The sequence below is a fragment of the Larus michahellis genome, chromosome 3 (genome assembly GCF_964199755.1).
Source record: "Larus michahellis chromosome 3, bLarMic1.1, whole genome shotgun sequence".
Lineage (NCBI taxonomy): Eukaryota > Metazoa > Chordata > Aves > Charadriiformes > Laridae > Larus > Larus michahellis.
In genome coordinates, this window is record NC_133898.1 from 58,391,962 (window position 1) to 58,411,101 (window position 19,140).

Here is a 19,140-nt window from a genome sequence, read left to right on the forward strand (position 1 = left end):
CTTGTGCAAATGAGTAACCTTGTCTCGCAGCCCTCTTGTCCATCTGTGTGTCTTCCAAAATGACAAAAAGAAACTTCTCGGAGATTAAAGGTTGAAATATGACAATAATTAGAACAGGTCAATTATAGTTTGGGGTAGGTTGTGTATGTCCTGTCTTTCAAGAGGAGTGGATGCATTTTGTTATATTCTTAAATCGTTATAAGAATCTGGATGTCAGTGATAATTTTAGCATGAGTTTAGAGACTTCTATGTGTATTTTGCATATTCCTTTTTATCTTGCTGCTATAGTTGCAGGTTTTTCTGTCTATAACTTCCTGTGCCATGGCATGCTTTTGAATATTTACAACTTGCCTATTTGACATAAATGTCTCAGAAACAGAACTTCTTTAAGCTGTTCATAGAGTATATGAGCTCTGTCTGGCATTCCAGGCTAATCTGTTTTTTCTGTTGCTCCTAGGAGGTGTGGTCCTGTTGGATTGAACTGCTTCAGTATCTTGATTTAGAAACAGCTTGGCTAAACAATCTGGAAGAAAGAGTGCAAATGACAGAAAATCTGCCTGAAAAGTTGGATGCTGTCAACGATGCTCTTGAGGTATTGTAGTCATTCTATTGGATTGGTAACTTTTCAGATAGCCCCGTTTAAGAAAACATTAAGTTCTACACTTCAGTAGAATACTGGAATACATGTTGAATATTCTGATTCTTCAGGTTAAATGAATTTATTGCTCTGAATTTGGTGTGGATATTTGTAAGGTCCTCCACCAAACGCTGATGCTGTACATAATTGTGCTGTACTTGATACCATGATAAAATTGTATGCTGTCTCCTGTCCTGTGTAAATTGATTAATTCCTTCCAGCACTATAGAATGAAATGATGTGAACAGGCGAGAAGTGCTGTGAAGTTCAATTATCTAAAGCAAAATGACCACTGTATTTGCCTTGTGCCATCATGGATTAAGCCATAACTAATTCATGCTTTTAGAGCACTCTCAAGACATTTGAAGTGTAAAACTTCTGTGCGTGCAGCCATATTTCCATCTCTGAAAATGCCGTATCATTCAGTGTCTTGACCTTTAAAACTCTCTCTTCTAATCAGTCCCTGGAATCAGTCCTGCGTCATCCAGCTGATAATCGAACCCAGATTCGGGAACTTGGGCAGACATTGATTGATGGAGGGATTCTTGATGATATCATCAGTGAAAAATTGGAGGCTTTCAATGCCCGCTATGAGGAATTGAGCCACTTGGTAAGAATTTGGGGGCAGGATTGAAGTAGACGGGGTTTTTCAGCTCAGTAGTCTGGAATGATTCTTGTTAGATAGCTGAATTCGTAGATGCAGGACTGCAATACAGGAAAAGAGGAAAAACCTTCACAATGTTGTCAGCTGTTTTCAATTTGGAATAATACCCTAAGAGCAAGATATAGTTTTTTTTCCTGACTTGAATCATGGTTTTGTTTTGCACCTTTGCACTGTGGGGACCCTGTGGTATTTTTCCAGGTAATTTTGACAAAAAAGCAATTCCAATCTCAGGGGTGGTGGTTCAATAACTGAGGTTAATATTCCCGTCCTAGTGCCATAAATACTAGCGAGCTGGTCACTAACATGAATAAGTGACTTTTTCACTCTTTGGAATGGCTAGGAAGAAATTGCACTGAAATAAGGAACAGAAGGAAAACATTCTTCTCCTTACCCATCTATTATGTTGTCCCCTTCTTCTCATACTTTAGTCTAATCTTTTCTAGATTTAATAAGTAGAGGAAGACTGGCTGTATTTCAAGTTGCATACATTTGTAACTTGTGTTCTGTATCCTGGTAGTACAGGTCGCTGCCAAATTGCAGGATAGTGGTTTGTTGGTGGTGTTTTTTTTTTTTTTTTCTTTTCCTGTCACCGCCTAATTGTAGTCATAGAGGGAACTTCACTTCATCCTCATTACAGTGAGCAACATGAATGCAGTGCCCTCAGCTGGGGGCTACGTGCTGTCATTTAAGTTAGCATTCACAATTGTTTTTCCTATTACAACAGTGTTTATACGGCAATAAAATACTATCTGCTTTGGCAGCTGCAGCGCTGACACACTGGGCTGTTGACAACTTTCCACATCTCTGTGTCTGTATGTACGCACCCACTGGTTTGTGCATGTGTTGATAGTGGGAAATCTGTGTTCCCATGCAAGTAGTGATGTTTCGGATGAACTTAGAAGTTTTGCTGTTGAAGGGAGGGGGTGGTAGATGGAAGGAACTGTGAACCTCCGTTTTCAAACTGCGACAGAAAGACAAAGTTTATTGTTTTGAAAGAAAATGCCTGAGTTTACACATCAAACAACATTGAGCTGTAGTGTATTACAAAGTGTCTGATTCTAATTGACGAGCTAGTTTTTGAAACTGGTATGTTTTTAACAGAATACTTTGCTATGAGGTGACAGGAGAGACCTGTTTTCACTGTCCTGTATGTCTAGCAGCAGAACTCTCATTGTGTGCCACTGTTTGTCAGTTACCAGTATAAATCACATCAGGCTTCAAAAATTGCTGCCTTCTGGGGCTTGATTTTGCTCTCTTAGACAGTCCTCCTGGCATAGGATTTTTTGGGTATCCCCCACCTTGTTTTGAGAAAGTTTAATATAACTCATATTGAATTACTTCTCCATCTTGTCTCACCTTTCTGTCCCACTCAGGCGGTGAGCCGGCAGATAGCCTTGGAACAGCAGCTTCAGACCATGCGAGAAACGGACCACATCTTGCAGGTCTTGCAGGAAAACTTAGTGGAGCTGGATAGACAGCTGACATCTTATCTGACTGATAGGGTAGATGCCTTTCAGATGCCTCAGGAGGCCCAGGTATTCCAGTATATCTTTTCACTACAAAACATTTTGAAATATCTCATGAAAGTTCTCAGCCTAGACTTAGTAATTCGTGAAGGCTTCCTTTCAGTCCTGTGCTGATGTACGAGGTGACATCTTTTATAATATGAATTGTTTTCCTGTTTTAAGAAGGTTGTATTGAATAACAATCTTAACAGCTTTCAAATTAGCGAGCTGTCACCAGCACCAGAATATTTAAAATAAATCTAGTAGTGTTTAACTTTTACAGAGTGAATTTTCTTCTGGTGGGTAGTAGTAGGTAGTAAGCAAATTCCTCTTCCCCTCTCTGCAAGCAACTTTGTAACGTATTTTTTTTTCCTGTGTCTGTGATGTGGCAGAAAATTCAAGCTGAGATTGCAGCTCATGAATCCACCTTAGAGGAGCTCAAGAAAAGTGCTCGCTCTTTCCCTCCTGCTTCTCCTGAATGCAGGTCTCCCCGTGGTGGAACTCAGCTGGATGCTTTGCAGGTAAAAATATGAGAGCTGCACTAAGAATTTAAATGTGAAGAGCTTCTGGTTTTCAATTACACCTTGCTGTTGTCAGCCTGTAAATTGCTTGGTGCGGTCAACCAAACCTCAGAAGTAAATAGTATATGCTTTAACATGCTGTCATTAAGAAACAAGCAGCATTAGATGAATTGAATAAGGAAGCTTAAATTTCATAAGTATCATGAGATAAATGATGAAAGTCAGAAAGTCTCTGTATTTTAGTAGAAATGATATTTTGAAAGTATATGATACAGAATTATAGCTCTTTTGCACCTCAGGTGGAGATTAGGAATAGGTGATGGAATTTGGCTTGGCAATTAGTGTTGCCATATATACTGAATTCTGGTGGCATGAGAGGTGAGTTAGGATCTGTGGTAGGGGATGTTTTAAGTGTTATTTTTTTTAAGTGCAGATATTAATTTAAGACAATCTTTTTAACATAATATTAATTAAAACAGAGAAAACTCCGTGAAGTGTCTACAAAGTATCAGCTTTTCCAGAAACCAGCCAATTTTGAGCAACGCATGTTGGATTGCAAGCGGGTGTTGGATGGTGTAAAAGGAGAACTTCATGTCTTGGATGTGAAGGATCATGACCCAGATGTAATCCAAGCTCATCTGGACAGTTGCATGGTAAGTATGCAAAGTTCTTAACTTGTGCTTGGGGGTGTTTGTTTCTTGTGTGATTTTTCTTGCCTAAACACTCTCCTGAGGAAATTTTGCTTGAAGTCCTGATGGAACTGTTACAACTTTTTGCAAAGCACCACCAGAACAATTGATAACTAAAAGCCAGTAATTCTTCTGGGAGAGAATGTGGACACTTCCACAGTGTCCACAGTAGTGGATTGTTAATCACAGATGTGGTAGAACAGCTGAGTTTTTATAAACTCCCTTCCCTGGCTCATCCTCTTCTTATGCAGAAGCATCACTCCAGGGGCAAGTTTGCTTGGTTCTTAGTATTTGAACAGAACAAATACTATACATAAGATCAAGTACAGATCACAATGTTAGCCTGGCCACGTGTGGTGATGTTATGGAGTAAACACTACTAAATTGCCAGGTTAACTCTTTTTCTGGGAGAAAATGAAAACTAGAATAAAATATGGAACATCAGGAGTTTAAAATCTTGGCAGACATTGCTCTTAATCCATAGCTCAGAGTTTAAATGCAATCTGATGGTCAGGTTGCCAAATGAAGCAAAGTTTGAAAATGTGCACTACAAATTGATCGCCAATGAATATATTTGTGTTTTTAGAAACTCTATAAGACCCTCAGTGAGGTGAAATTGGAGATTGAAACGGTTATCAAGACAGGAAGGCAAATTGTACAGAAACAACAAACAGATAATCCCAAAGCAATGGATGAACAACTGACAGCATTGAAATTTCTTTACAATGAGTTGGGGGCACAGGTAAGAAAACCAAACGTACATATGAACATTTGTCTGCATATAAATTCCCTTCATTGTTGTTTTGATGTCAGATGATGTTTTAAGTTTGATTCTGAAGCTGATACTGTATAGGCTAGTTCCAACATCCAGGAGTTGAGAAATTAAAGATTACACATAACAATGTTGTAGTTGTGCAAGACTCATGTGCTCACAGAGTGTTCCTGAAGGGGTGGAAGCCTTGAAGAAAGGAAATTTCCCAGAGCTTTCATCATCCTGGCAAAGCTGGCCTGCTGTTCCTTAAAGTCTCTGAGCACTGTTGTACATTCTCTTGTCTGTAAACCAGCCTGCAAGACAATTTACTATTAGATAGTCATATGAAAAGTTTGACTTGATGTAATTTTTTTTTTAAAGAGGTGTCATGATGGTTTCTAATCGTAATCCATCTAAAGGGTTGCTCTCGGTATGAAATAGAAAACGCAGGCAAACCTATGTTTCCCATGAAAGGCATTAAGATGTGGATTCTATTGGGACCTGTACATCTATAGCTCAGAAAGCACGTGGACAAAGAATTGGGAAAGGACAGAAAAGCAGAGTTATTTGCAGTATAATGTTATGATTTTGTTAGTGTCTGAATTTATTTTTTTAGATCTTCAGAGTGCATTATTTTGAATAAATGCATGCAAACACTAAGCTGAGACAGAAGACAATTTTTCTAAATGTCAATCGATTCTGACTACTATTGTTGGATCTATTCTAAAGTCTGTGTTAAAGTTTGACCAGACTAATTGTGTAGCCAGTGTGAAACAGAATTGATTATATTGCAGCAAACATCAAATTCCATATTCACTTTACTGAAATGTTTTCAAGGGCAGACTACATTTTCAGTGAATTTTTTCTTTACAGCTAGCAGATCTACCCAAACACAAAAGGGCACTGAGTTTTACCTGTGTGAGTGGCTGACTGGATTCTATATCCCCCTGAGTTTCAATTAAAGGGTCATAATAAATGAAGTTTAAACACCAATTTAGTGATCACTAGCTATAAATAAGTTGGTATGCAGGTTTCTTTGTCTCCTTTAAGTGTATCTTAATTTAAAATTATTCTCATTTTATATATTCTGCTTTGTATAGTAACATGCAGATGTTTATAAACTATTTTTTCTTTTCAGTGTCTTTCTCTAATGCAAGACAGTCTTCAGATGCAAGGAGTTTTATACAGTTGGGTGGATATTTTATCTGGCTAGCACTTTCATTTTTGCTATCTTTTAAAATCTAATCTTGTTTTCTTTTTTCCTTTTTTTTTTTTTGTAGGTGACAGAAGGAAAGCAAGACCTTGAAAGAGCATCTCAGCTGGCACGCAAAATGAGGAAAGAGGCTACCTCTTTGTCAGAGTGGCTAGCTACCACTGAGGCTGAGCTCGTGCAGAAGTCCACTTCAGAGAGCTTGCTTTCTGATCTGGATTCAGAAATTGCCTGGGCCAAAGTAAGCACTCTCTAAATATCTGTAGAATAAATTTTTAACATTATGGCAATACTATGTCGAAGTGGCTGTGAATTTAAATCCCTGTAACTTATTTCTAAATCTCTTACATCATGAAATTTTGGTGGATTCAGTAGATCATATTCAGTACCTTACTGTGTCTCAGCTCTTTCATCTCAGTCATCTTGCCTCAAACTTAAATGGCCAGTAAATATTAAATATATTAATTCATATTTGGTATTAATAGGTATTTAAGTGACTTACTGTATCTCTAACACAGTTCATAAGTGTAATATTCTTACTTATCAGCAAATATAATTTTGGGCTGGGTCCAATATTTTACTAGTAGAGGAAACTGAAAGTTCATTGATATTTTTAATGAAAAATTGAGTTTGTAACTTTTCACTGAAACAGCTTTGTCTTCAAAATTGTGACTTTGCAAAAGCTCCCATAATTCCTTATTTTCTTCCATCTATAAATTGAAACTTTTCATGGAAGTAGGCAAATATGTTCTAATCGTTGTGAAGCAAAGTATTATTTTCTCACTCTGTGGAAACTTGTATATGTAATAGTTGGAGTTAGCAACAAGTGTCAGTTGATACAGTTAAGCCATACTGGTCTTTCCACTCATTGCTTTGTGTTACCTTTTACTTTTAGAATAGGTCTGTGTACAATCTTAAAACTTGAAAGCTTACAAAATAGAAAAAAGTCTAATTATAAGCTGTTGTCACCCATTTCACTCAGGATTAGCAGTTATTAGCACTACACTTCTGCTGTGGCAGTATCCCTAAGATTTCTTTCCAAACAAGCTTGTAAATACTAATTGAAGTATACTTACTATACATCTGTAAGCAATGTAAATAGTTCATGAACTCTTATGCTGCACCACCAGGAAGACAAGCCCTTGTGTTGCATGCAAAGTTTTCCTTCCTGTCTTAAGGTTTTCTAGAGGCAATTTTAAAATGTAGTAACTTCAGTATTTGTTTCTTTATCTAAGATAATAAGTTACAAGTAAATAATAAATTATTTACTTCACAGATAGTATGTTCAAGGAGCTTCAGATGCTAGTTGTGATTAGCTGTATTCTTCCAAATGCTGTACACTGACATCAAAGAGCTTTCTAAATAGACAGATGTTATCAATAATAATCAGTGATGTTATGTGGCAAGAGGTGCTATTTTCACATGGAAACCATATAGCGATATCCAAGAGATGATGTATTACTTAAGTTTTATGTCAGTATGCTTTCTTTCAAATAAGGTAATTATTGGTTTTTTAGGTTAAAAAAACAAACCCTGTTTAAAATCAGAGATGACTTGGAAAAAATATTAGAGCTAAAGATACATATATTTTCTTATCTATGTGGAGGTAATCTAACAATGGGGCTTCTGTAATACGTAGCAAGTGAATTGAACATATACAGTAATGAGTGGTGGAGAGGTGGTGGTTCTCAAACCAAACATTCAGCCTTGTCCTACTGCTTTTCTGATTGTTGCCAACTGTAAAAGTACTTTAGTAGGAAAAAATACAGAGAAATCCAAAGTGTCTCTTGAAAATTGTGTTCTCTGTGGTGCTTAACAATGCAGAAAAGAACCTTTTAAAATTGCATCTATAATACGATTTGATGCATCTGCTTTACCTACATAATGAAAAGGAACTGTGAAGACATTATAAAACAAACCAAAAAGGTCTCAAGCTACGTTATTCAGGAGACTTACGTGCATTGTGCTCTTGCTTGCTCCTCTCTCAAAAAAGAGAGATTGTTAGCTACAGAGAGTGAGTATAAACAGAAGGTGATTCTTGGTTTGATTTTTCTCAAGTGAAGATCATCTATGATACTATTTGTTTCCTGTGGAGGTAAAAATCTGTCTCCCTTGCCCTTGGGAGCAGTGTGTAGTGTTAATGGCTTATCTTGTTTCAGAATGTGCTGAGAGAGCTGGAGAGGAGGAAAGCTGATCTGAAGAGCATCACCGAAAGCTGCACCACGCTCCAGGCTCTGGTGGAAGGGAGTGAGACTTCCCTGGAGGAGAAGCTGTGTGTCCTTAATGCTGGTTGGAGCAGAGTTCGGACCTGGACCGAGGACTGGTGTGACACGTTGTTGGTAAGCTGCAAATATGCAGGGTAGTTCTTCCTCCACACCTTTGGGGCAGTTGCAGTTTTTACTTGTATCACTTCTCTGCGATGCAAAGCTTCCATGGTGCCTCATGGTCTTGAAGGAATGCAGAATGGATAGCTGGTTATTCTGTAGATGGAGATGTGAGTTGTGGGGTTATATGCAATGAGGAAGGTGGGAAACTGTTTTGTAAGTGTTTTAGATGTGCTGATAGGCATTTGTACCAGGTGCTTGGTAGTAGTGGCTGTTGCTCAGTGGGTAGAAGAAGAAAATGCACAATCTGGATGTGAGAGTGATGAAACTACGTAAGTATCCCGGGCAGACAGTTAACTTGACCAAGTGGAAATAACCTGCTTAGTTGTAGAGAATAAAACTGTAGGTTTAACTTTTTTTTCCCCCTTTATCTTTCTCCTGGTTTCAGTGCTAGACTCTTTTCTGGGTTCTTAGTTTCCCTAGACTTTGTGGTGTAGTTCCTCTTTTCTATAGAAAATCCAGCATACGCTTAGTGAATACCTTTCACACATCTGTTGTTTTAATCTTTATCATTCCCCTTTTATGTGCCATCACGCTACATTTTTTAATCTTTTGTTCTTATTTACAATTTTTTTCCTTGTACCTCTTCCCTGTTAATGTTTTATCACTTTCTGTCTTGCTACATCAAAAGTGCTCGTACTACAGTTCTTGCTAGGCTAGCGCATAGAAGTAACTTTCTAAACAATCCCGAAAGGGGGCATCTACCACTGCACATAAACTGAGTTATGGGGCATACAAGCATTCATAAAACTGCTAGTGGGTTTACTCATTAACTGGTAGTAGCTGATTCTGCCAGATTAAAATGAGGGGAAAAAACCCACCAGGTTATGGAAGTGTTGTTTGTTTTGTTACAGGTTAGAGCCCAGAAGTTGTATCTTGCATTTTCTATGTAACTTTCTATAAGATCATGAATTTATTAACATAAGTAGAAAACAAAAGGAACTAGCCCAAAAGGATTGGTTTCGATGAGGCTGCTGTGTGTGCTGCTCTTCATTCAGCCTGAAAGAAACCTCTGTGCCAGCTCCAGCATGAGCAGAGTGTTTTCATGTCGATAGATTTCCTCGAGACCCAGATGATGGCTGTTTAATGGACAATTGATAACTTCCTAGTGGTGTTCAGCAAAGCACTTGGGACCCTCTGTCAACCTATTGCTCTTTTGGACAGCCCATCGCTGCAAGTGTTTAAGAATATGCCAACTCTGAGTTGAGGCCAACAGTGTCTGTTTGGCTGAGTAAATGGAAGACTGAGCGTATTATACAGCCTAAAGCTACAAATTTTGCTAAATAGACATGAAACGGTCACCATTTGCTAACACCATTAGCATTGATGATAATATCAGACTGATGTTTTCAGATAGTTAAGGTATTTCTGTGGTGTTTGTCTAGTTATGACAATCCACCTTCAGAAGCCCCTGATATGGGCTGAAATTGTGGAAACTTTAGTGAATACCTGGATGGTGAGCCCTGTGCATCCTACCCAGTGCCTGCTGCCGGTCATACTGTTCATTTTATAATCCAATGATGTCCGTGGTAGGAGCAGTCACATAGTTTACCCTTATTTGTAAATGCTGTGAGGGTGATCTGCAACTAAAAAGCTTCTAAATTGTGTTCAAGTCCAGTGGTGACGTTTGTCCTTATGCTGACTTTGTTAGGTTAAATTCGCTCGGTGAAGATACAAATTTTTTGATGTTGACAGTGCAATCGTGGGCCTTCTGTCTCCTTCCTCCACCCCCTTTATTTTGTTAGTCTAAAAGATCAAAGCTTAGCTACCCTGTTTTTGGGTGAGAAGATCTGTGCTTAAGCAAGATGGTACTTCTCCGAATCTGAGAGCTTTGCTTTGTCACACAGAATAACGTGTTGTTTCTGTTTGTGGCACCTAATGTTACAATTTCTGACTACATACGAAAGCAGACCTAATTAACTTCTTTACAATGTGGTGACTTTTCTTAAGATGAAGAAATATTTTAATGCAATCACTAAAATATCAAAACTCGACTATTACAATTTGTAGGTTTTGGTGTAATCCCCTTTCAATTAAAAAAACCACCCAACAACACCAATGGCACATAATGCGTACTGGTGTATCTGCAACAACACCAATGGCACATAATGCGTACTGGTGTATCTGCAACAACACCAATGGCACATAATGCGTACTGGTGTATCTGATGGTTTGATAATTGAAAAAATCCTGGCTTTTTCAGTCGACTGAGATGATGTGGTCTGGCTGTAATGTTGTAATACACTGTCTATCTTTATTTAGATGGAAAAAACACCTCAGCTATTTCTGTTTCCCTTTCTATGAATTAGGAACAATAATATTGAAGGGTCTTGAATGAAAATTGAATTCTTGTAAATACTTATTCAAGGTGAAAGGTACAATCTAATTTTCAGTGTTCCTTTCCAAGATGTATCCATAACACTTTATTCCATTGATCACCTTCTTATTCATAATGGTTTTTTGGAAGGATTTTTTGTTGGTGTGTGTTTTTTTTCTTGTGGGGGTGTTTTTGGTTTTTGTGTTGGGATTTTGTGTGGATTTTTTTAAGTTTCTCACATTGATACATTTTTTTCATCTTTTTCCAGAATCATCAGAGCCAGCTGGAAATTTTTGATGAAAATGTTGCCCACATAAGTACTTGGTTGTATCAGGCTGAAGCCTTGCTGGATGAGATTGAGAAAAAATCAGCAAGCAAAAAGGAGGAAACTGTTAAGGTAGGAAGTGTCGCTGTCAAGTAATCACTTCTGGATTCTAAATGAAGTGAAGCCAGGTTTGCTGCCTGGATTTTTTTAAAATATTGTTTCCTTTCCTAGGGTAACCATTTGCATTTTCTTTCACTTCTTAGCGCTTAACATCTGAATTAGATGATGTTAGTCTGCGAGTGGATAATGTGCGTGATCAGGCTATCATCCTAATGAATGGTCGAGGGGTGTCATGCCGTGAACTTGTTGAACCCAAACTGGCAGAATTGAACCGTAACTTTGAGAAGGTCTCTCAGCATATCAAAAGTGCCAAGGTGAGGATGAACGAGCCCCAAAACATGCCTGGGGGCCGTGTGACAAAATGATGTACAATAGCTTGAGGGGATAGATCTTTACATTTTAGAACAGTATGTCTCTGCTTTTGGTTTTCTTTTAAGTGTAGATATTTATATGTGAAAAATCAACAGGCTGATTTTCAGACCAACCGCTTTTTTCACTGGAGTCGCAGGTGATGACTTGAGTTGCAAGGGAAAACTTACACATAACTGTGTGTTATAAAGATTCAGAAAAATTTATATATTGCAGTATATATTTATATAAACTACAGAACAACACCATAAGCTAATGTGACTGGAGGTTTTTTGTTTGTTTTGAGACCAAAATGCTCAGATTGAAGTTTGAAAGTGGAAGCTCGCTAATACCAATCAACACTGTGTCCAGGCTAACTTGATGTTAGATCAAACAACTCTTGCAGTTCTTTTATGCTGATATCTGATGGTCCTACAAACTGGTATACCTGTTCATGGAGAATTGGTTTAAATCATTAAATTGTGTGTGACGGCTCAGGCTAAATTTTCAGCTTGAACAGTTTTATTTTGCTTTGCAGATGCTTGTTGGACAAGAACGACTTCCTGTCATGTCAGAGCCCCGTGAAGTCAGAGTAGCTTTTCCAGACCTGGAAAAATTTGAAAGTGACATCCAGAATATGTTAAGAGCTGTGGAAAAGCATCTGGAGTTGAGTGGGGAAGATGAAAAGGTTTGTGAGCAATGGAAGAATTAAATAACTGACGAACTCCCTTTCTGTTTTGTCCACGTGTTACTTTCCTCCTGACTTTCAGGGGGAATTCTTCTGAGAGAATCTTTAAGACAGAAGTAGAAAATGAAGGGAATTCCTATGCTGTTGGAAACACTGTACCATTTTCCCACACTTTTCCTGTAGCTGCTGCCTCTTGGCTGCTGCCTTGAGAGTAACTCGTGATACATCAGTCTGTATTTTCATCATAGTTTTATATAATTCAGGTAGTAAACTTTGACTTTCATTTATCTTATCCCTTCTACCAAAGGTAGCTGTTTATAAGGAATCCTTCCTGTAAAAGTAATATGTTGCAAACCTTTTTTTTTTTTCTTTCTTCATATCTAACTGCCTGAACTTACATTGAAATGATTACTTAATGCAGCTGAGACTCTTGCTATGTATTTGACAATTTTGGGCCTCTAATCTATTGCATTGGGTAGATTTTTTTTCACTTTAAATTTAAGCTGGTATGATATATTGAATCACAGTGCATAGGTCTGGTCAGTGTATGTTTTTGAGATGAGGTGCAAATAAGAATGTTGTAATATGGCTCATAGCAAGTCCAAATAAGAACTTGGAACAAAATTTGTCTTTTTCTAGATTCTTATCTAGGCTTTACTATTCACCTGTATAAAAACTGTCATACTTTTGTTTGCATCTTGTCCACAATAGCCTTGTTGGCTACAAAATGGGGTAAAGTCCTGCCAGGCCACCCGATTTGCCTTCGTTTTAAGCACATAAAGTATTACAAACTGAGCTGGAAAGCTAAATATAAGTCTATGGAAAATGGCATTTATACTACAGAAAACAATTTTTAAAAGGCCTCTGTGGAAGGACCTATTAGAGAGCATATGCTTCTCTGTGCTGTTTTTAATATATACTATTTTCGTTTTCTTGCTATTCTGCTCTGAGCTTGCTTATTATTGTCAAGGAATGTTTAGAATAGAGCTGAAGTGATAGCATCCTCTTGCTGTGGCTGCCTACTGCTGGCTCATTGAGTGAGCTTCCTGCAGGGTATCTCTTTATGATGGAATGATCAAGTTGGATTTTAGGATTTGGTAGTTGTGGAGGAGAATCTCTGCTTGAATTTGTTTGGCTCACATTTGAGTAATAAAACAACAGTTGGGTTCCATTACTGTTAATATCTGAGCAGGTAATAAATTCATTTTGGAAATCATAGCTGAGCTTTCTGTAGATAATACAGACTTGTGTAATTTTAGCTGGACCAAGAAAGAGCTCAGATTGAAGAAGTTTTACAGAGAGGAGGGCAGTTGTTACAGCAGCCTATGGAGGACCATAAGAGAGAGAAGATCCGCATTCAGCTGTTGCTTCTGCAGAAAAAGTACAACAGTGTGCAGGTATGATTATAATAGTTACTATAGCTAAAGCTCATTTATGCAGTCTTCCCTTTGGTATCCCACTTAGAACCTGGTTAAGACTTTTTAACTATACTTATAGCTATTCATGGAGTTCTCAGCTGCAGAGGTTTATGTGAATATGAGTCTGCTCCTGAATTCCTCTTGCTTCCTGTAAGAGGATATTATCAGCAATTGCAGACTCTAGTATGTTGTGGTGCTTTCATACGCATGTCATATTAAAAATGTTTTTGTGTATAACAAAGGGGATCTATATTCTTATACTCCTTTAACTCACCTTCAGGCCAGCTGTGATTACCTGTCTGTGCAGATAAATAGAATATAGCTATTTAAAAAATAAATGGCTACCTCAAGTATTTTTGTTTTTCAAATAACACCTATCCTGTTTGTTACTTCCCTTTTCTTATACCATATTTTCCTAATACCTTGGATTTGTAGGAGTGCAGGTCATTTCAAAGGAGGCAGGTGATGGAACTCACTCCAGTGTTTTCCCAGTATAAGAAGGAACATGACAGTTTAATGAAGTGGCTGGATGAGGCTGAGCACCGTCAGTCAGGGCTGCAAGGTGTGGAAGAGGAACAAAAACTACAGGTAAATGAGACTTGTTTTTCTTAGATCAAACAGAGTGAAGGCCATGTATGAGCTTTAGAGAATCATACATTAGGGTTTTACGGCTGTTCTTTTGACACATTCTTGGAAAGAAGCGTGAAAACAAAATGACAGCATTCATTTTTCATTCGGAAATTATCTGCATACACTAGTTTGAGATTTCTACATAGTCATTATAGGTCCAAAATATCCCAGCCATCAGGCCCAAGTCTTAGAGTCTGATCTGGGCAGTATGGTTGAATCAGGACAGTTTCTCTTGCCAGTCTTGCTCACGGGGATTAGACTTACCTCTTTTTGATACCCTGGCTCAAACAGCCTGATTCAATGTCTGGTTGGTGCAGGTATGATAAAGCCTTGTCAGGCTTAAACTCAGTGCCTGTGCATCCTGTGGTTGTGATATTGTAACTACGCGGCCTTTCACTGCCTCAAGTGCTTAGGCACTGATAACTACCCTCATGTGATTGATATTACTTTACACAATGAAGATTAATAAAAATGACAAAGGTTGAAGTATTTCTGATGAGAAGAGTTATGCGTGATAATGTGTATGTGCAGGTCTTGACAAATAATTTCACAACTGATTTAATAGGATGGCAGAGTCTGATAAAATTTACTGCCCAGAAAGCTGTATGTCTTAATTGTTGAGGGTACAGATACTTTTTTGTTACGGTGTGGTTTGGTGGTTGGGTTTTTTTTTTTAAATTTTATTTCTCCTCTTCATCCTTCAAAATACTTTGACTGCATGGTAATTACATTAATATTTTAGGCAATAACAGTGAGGAACCTTGTGAAGCAGTAAGTAATTTCTCGACCAAGCTTGGGGGCTAAGCAATCTGTCAAGTACTTCTCAGTTTCTGCGTATGAAGGTTCATAATTAAAACCAATCAATCTCTTTTTGACTGCTCTGTAAGTCTTTAACCCAGCACCAATTAACTTGGAGGCAGGCATAAAATGCTCTGGTTCTCTGTGAGTCTCACACCACAAAATCATAATGTGTGGTGCTCTTCGTTCACAGCTGTATTGCTATGTGGCTTCAGCTGCCTACGATAGCTGTAGACCTATGGCATACGGTCTGCTCTCCTTGGTGATGCTGGCTATTCAGTACCAGCTAAGAAAGTAGACTTTTTAAATCTGCTTGTCTTTAGAGAAACTTCTTCAAATTATAAAGCTCCCATGCAGAGCTGGGCAGCAAAGATGGCCACAGGATCTGTTTAACTGTCCGACATCTGACCGCTCCATTGACTCCCCAGCGGTCACTCCTCGTGTAGTGTGGTACTTGCACATGAGCTCTTTGGGACCTGACTGATGCCAGGGCATTTATTTAAAGGAAATGGGGATCCATACACATTTAAAGTAAAACAGCATGATTCAGCTGTTCTGTTTGACCATCAGCTGCTTTGAGTGAATCTATTACTGGATTGAAAAGGGAAAGAGCCATCCACCTGGATGGTTCTTTGCTAAAGGGAGCAGTCCAATTGTGCCACAGACTGGTCTTCTGTGTCACTGTGGTCATGCTGCAGGTTGACTGATCTTCTTTAAGGAAGATCCTTTCCTTTGCCTCCTATAAAGCCTTTTACTTTAGGCATATACTACAGCTAGTCCCTAGCACTACTGGATCCATTCCTGGATTACTGCATCTTGGTATCTAGACACTGAATGCAGAATATCACGTAAATATGGATTACCATAGCAATTGCAGTAGACTATTGATGGAGAAATGTTATCTTTGCTCAGAATTAGTTAAGCTGCGTAAAAATATCCTTATGCTTCCAGATATAGTTTCTAGTCTGGCTGAGTCAGCTAGACTTTTGGAAAAGGACCACAGCAGTTTTCATTACTGCTGCAAAACTCGGGAACTGCTGCTTTTGCTTCATGTGCCTGTGCCTCTAGCTTTCTGATATTTGAGTGATAAGCCAGCCTGTCTCAGGTGACCTTATTTTACTTTCATGGCTTGTTCTTTTACCTGCTTTGCTAATTTTTGAACACCAAAAATGGTATGGGACCATACCATTTCTGAAGGGACAAATAGCGTTCCCAAATATCCATTATTTTAGTTTAACACAGTTGCTCCAGAATTTTCTTCAAGCCACCAGACTTGACTTACCCTCCGCACCAGGGAGGACCCTAATGCTAAAATTCTGCAACAGAAACTGCCTCTCCCCAGTTGTTACCATCTGTTCTGTGCTTGAACGCTCTCCCTCCCCTTTCTTTTAGTCAGTGGCGATGTCTGATGAAGTTGAGGAAAGGGAAACCCTGGATGCATCCATGGGGTCTCTAGACTGCCAAATATCAAATTGCAGTGCTTTTTGCTTGTCTCAACTCAGGACTGAGAAGCATTAACCATGAATTCTTGACCCACTGGTGTGCGGCTGGCTCAAATCCTCACTTTGATGTAAGGAAGGTGTAGTGAGCAGAGAAGTAGAAACTAGTGATGGGAATGAGCAAACAGGGAGGGAAATAAAGATTTCATCCACCAAGCTGGGGAGTAGACTTCAATTAAGTTTTTATGTAATACATTATTATTGTTTTTGTAAGTGAGAGTGGAGGAGAGGACTGACTTATGGTGCTTGAAGGTCATATATATTTATATATTGATTTCCTGGAAGTAGCTGGAGCATAAATATTCCTCCTTATGTATGCTTCTAAGGATTATGGAGCCAAGTGTCTCTGAAATATTGGTAACCCTTCTGCATAGCAGGTGCTTCTGAATAACCCTTGTTTTACCACAAATCTGTTAGCTAGAAAAGCATGCGTTGGAAGTTTGTATCTCCTTGAGTTCCTTCTTTTCTAACTTTGCTTTAGTATTTATTTAAATTGCACTATTCTGACTTGGCTTGGATTGAGGGAAAGGGAAAAATTAAACCTTAAAGTGCAGAGGTAATTAGTTCACTAAAGTTCCTGAGAGATTTTTACAGGTTTTAGAAAACTGTTTTGAAGTGAAAATGATAATTTTGCAGATGTTAAGTGAATTTGCTGTTGCAGGCACAGAGCAGCTTTTCCTATAAACGGAAACACAGACACCATCTTGAAGGCTCTTGAAGTATTATTCCTGTAATAAAAAAAAAATGTTTGTTTGCCTATTGTGCTTTTTACAGCGAAAGTTCTGGGTTACTTAAATATGAACCATTAGCTACATCGCCCCCATATATGTTGTTTACTGACTGCATTAATTAACCCAGAAGAACAAATACAATGGGCCTGAGATTTTAACTTTTCCTAGAAAACCGGCTATGAGATATTTTGAGTATGAGAGAGAAGGGGCAAGGAATGGTTAAAAAGTGAGCGTATTTATTTGTAAAGATGATAATCATGTGTGGTGATCTGAGATTAGACTGGGTAAACGCTTTTCGTTAAAATGATTGTGTAGTTTAACATTCACAGTAAGTTATTTAATTTTATGTCAATTCCTTGAGCAATATTTTCCAAAATCCACTTGGAAGCAAGTCAGAGTATCTCCTTGAGTCGAATCTTTGGTAGATTTTGTTTCAAAATACACATAAGTGTAAAAGGGGAAGAAAATCTGAAAACAAAATCTAAATTGCAGGTGAAACTAGATGCTAAGTGTAGGAGGAAACAAATTTTTATTTGACCACTGAATTAAAATTAATTTATCAGCTCTCATTGAGAAGGTTTTTTATAGAATGTACACTAGTAACCAAGTATTCTCTTTTTTCTCCCAGTCCTACATTCTTCCTAGTATTCAAAGAGAGACCAAATTTAATAAACATGCTCTGTCACCACTGAAATTAAAGTAGAAAAGGGCTATGAAGTCATCCAGTCAGATCTCCTCCTAAATAACCTTTGATTAACTTTTTATTTGTAGATGCTTAAGAAAAGAGTTTGCTTGCCTGTTTTTTTCTTTTTTCTTTCATTAAAAAAAAAAAAAAACCAAACCACAAAAACCCCATAAAACCCAGCTTCTGTGACATTTAGGTGTTTGACTTGCGTGAGACAGTTACGTCAAACTTCTGCCTTTCCCTTTTTTAGTACATTATGCTGCATTTTAGAAGCTGCCAGACTGCAATGTAAGGTAGAGAACAGCTGAACAATTAAAACTCAGCTATAGTAAAGCACTAATGTGTTCGTAATGCTTACATCTGTTCACCTTTAAGAAGGAGGGTTGTGAAAGGAGGAAACATTGTCTCAGTGATGGGAGGCAGCTGAAGCAGATTAGCGATGAGGTGTACTCTGCAGGAACAGTACCAGGAGTAATTCACTACTTTGCAGAAGAGCAGCAACTTGGCCCAGGGTGGTGTTACTGGGGACGCAGAAAGTTTTGGTGTGTGTCAGTGTCGGCAACAAGTGGAAAACAAGTTTGCTGCATGCCAACAGATGCTATTTTAAATCTTGTGCAAGATTTTTCTAATAGGAGATAAAGCAATATGTGTGAAGTAGATAGATAATAAAGTCCAGTGACCTATTCGTTTCGATGAAGTCTAGATTCTGGACTGTTGCCTATGTGAGAATGGGACTTGTGGGATGATGGAGAGTTAGAGAAAACACCTTGTGAAGATGTTGCAGGCATCTGTGCTGCAGCAGGCATCCTGGTGTTTGTTCAAACCCAGGCTTATTCCACATTACTGGGGGAGAGATACGTTGAGTTGCACAAGCTTTGTCTGATCTATTTGGAGCTGGGGCCTCTCCTTCCACAGGAAATCATACCACTGTTGAAGCCTTGGGCTTTTGCTCCAAATTTCAGTGATGGAAGCTGACAAAATATATACAGTGCCTCAAGAAAACACGCTTGGGGAACATCAGGGACCAGGATGCTGGATTTGTAACTAAAGCATATGGAGTAGTTTATGGTTTTTACTGCGGTGCTTACTTGCTGCACTGTTACTGAATCGAAAGCAATGCTGAATATTTTATGATGCTTATCTGTAATAATTGTTTTCAGTAGGCTCAATGTATGCTTATGTGCCTGTACATCCTACTACTTTTGTGTGCAATGAATGACTGAAAGCATACCATGTTTGGTATGTGAAGGTGGTGAAGGTCTTGTGGAAGTACAACTGTG

General features: G+C 38.4%; 1 protein-coding gene across 4 annotated transcripts in view; it reads left to right on the top strand.

Annotated features, from left to right (window-relative positions):
• Window positions 1-19,140, top strand: part of UTRN (utrophin) — a 391,420-nt gene that overhangs the window by 125,205 nt on the left and 247,075 nt on the right. For all 4 annotated transcript variants that reach the window (XM_074580341.1, XM_074580342.1, XM_074580339.1 and 1 more), the window contains 13 exons: window positions 458-592; window positions 1,098-1,247; window positions 2,675-2,836; window positions 3,199-3,327; window positions 3,807-3,980; window positions 4,603-4,758; window positions 6,048-6,218; window positions 8,137-8,316; window positions 10,947-11,075; window positions 11,207-11,377; window positions 11,950-12,099; window positions 13,359-13,496; window positions 13,953-14,105. In XM_074580341.1, the coding sequence (XP_074436442.1) occupies window positions 458-592; window positions 1,098-1,247; window positions 2,675-2,836; window positions 3,199-3,327; window positions 3,807-3,980; window positions 4,603-4,758; window positions 6,048-6,218; window positions 8,137-8,316; window positions 10,947-11,075; window positions 11,207-11,377; window positions 11,950-12,099; window positions 13,359-13,496; window positions 13,953-14,105 (1,998 nt within the window). The remainder of the gene's footprint in view (window positions 1-457; window positions 593-1,097; window positions 1,248-2,674; window positions 2,837-3,198; window positions 3,328-3,806; window positions 3,981-4,602; window positions 4,759-6,047; window positions 6,219-8,136; window positions 8,317-10,946; window positions 11,076-11,206; window positions 11,378-11,949; window positions 12,100-13,358; window positions 13,497-13,952; window positions 14,106-19,140) is intronic.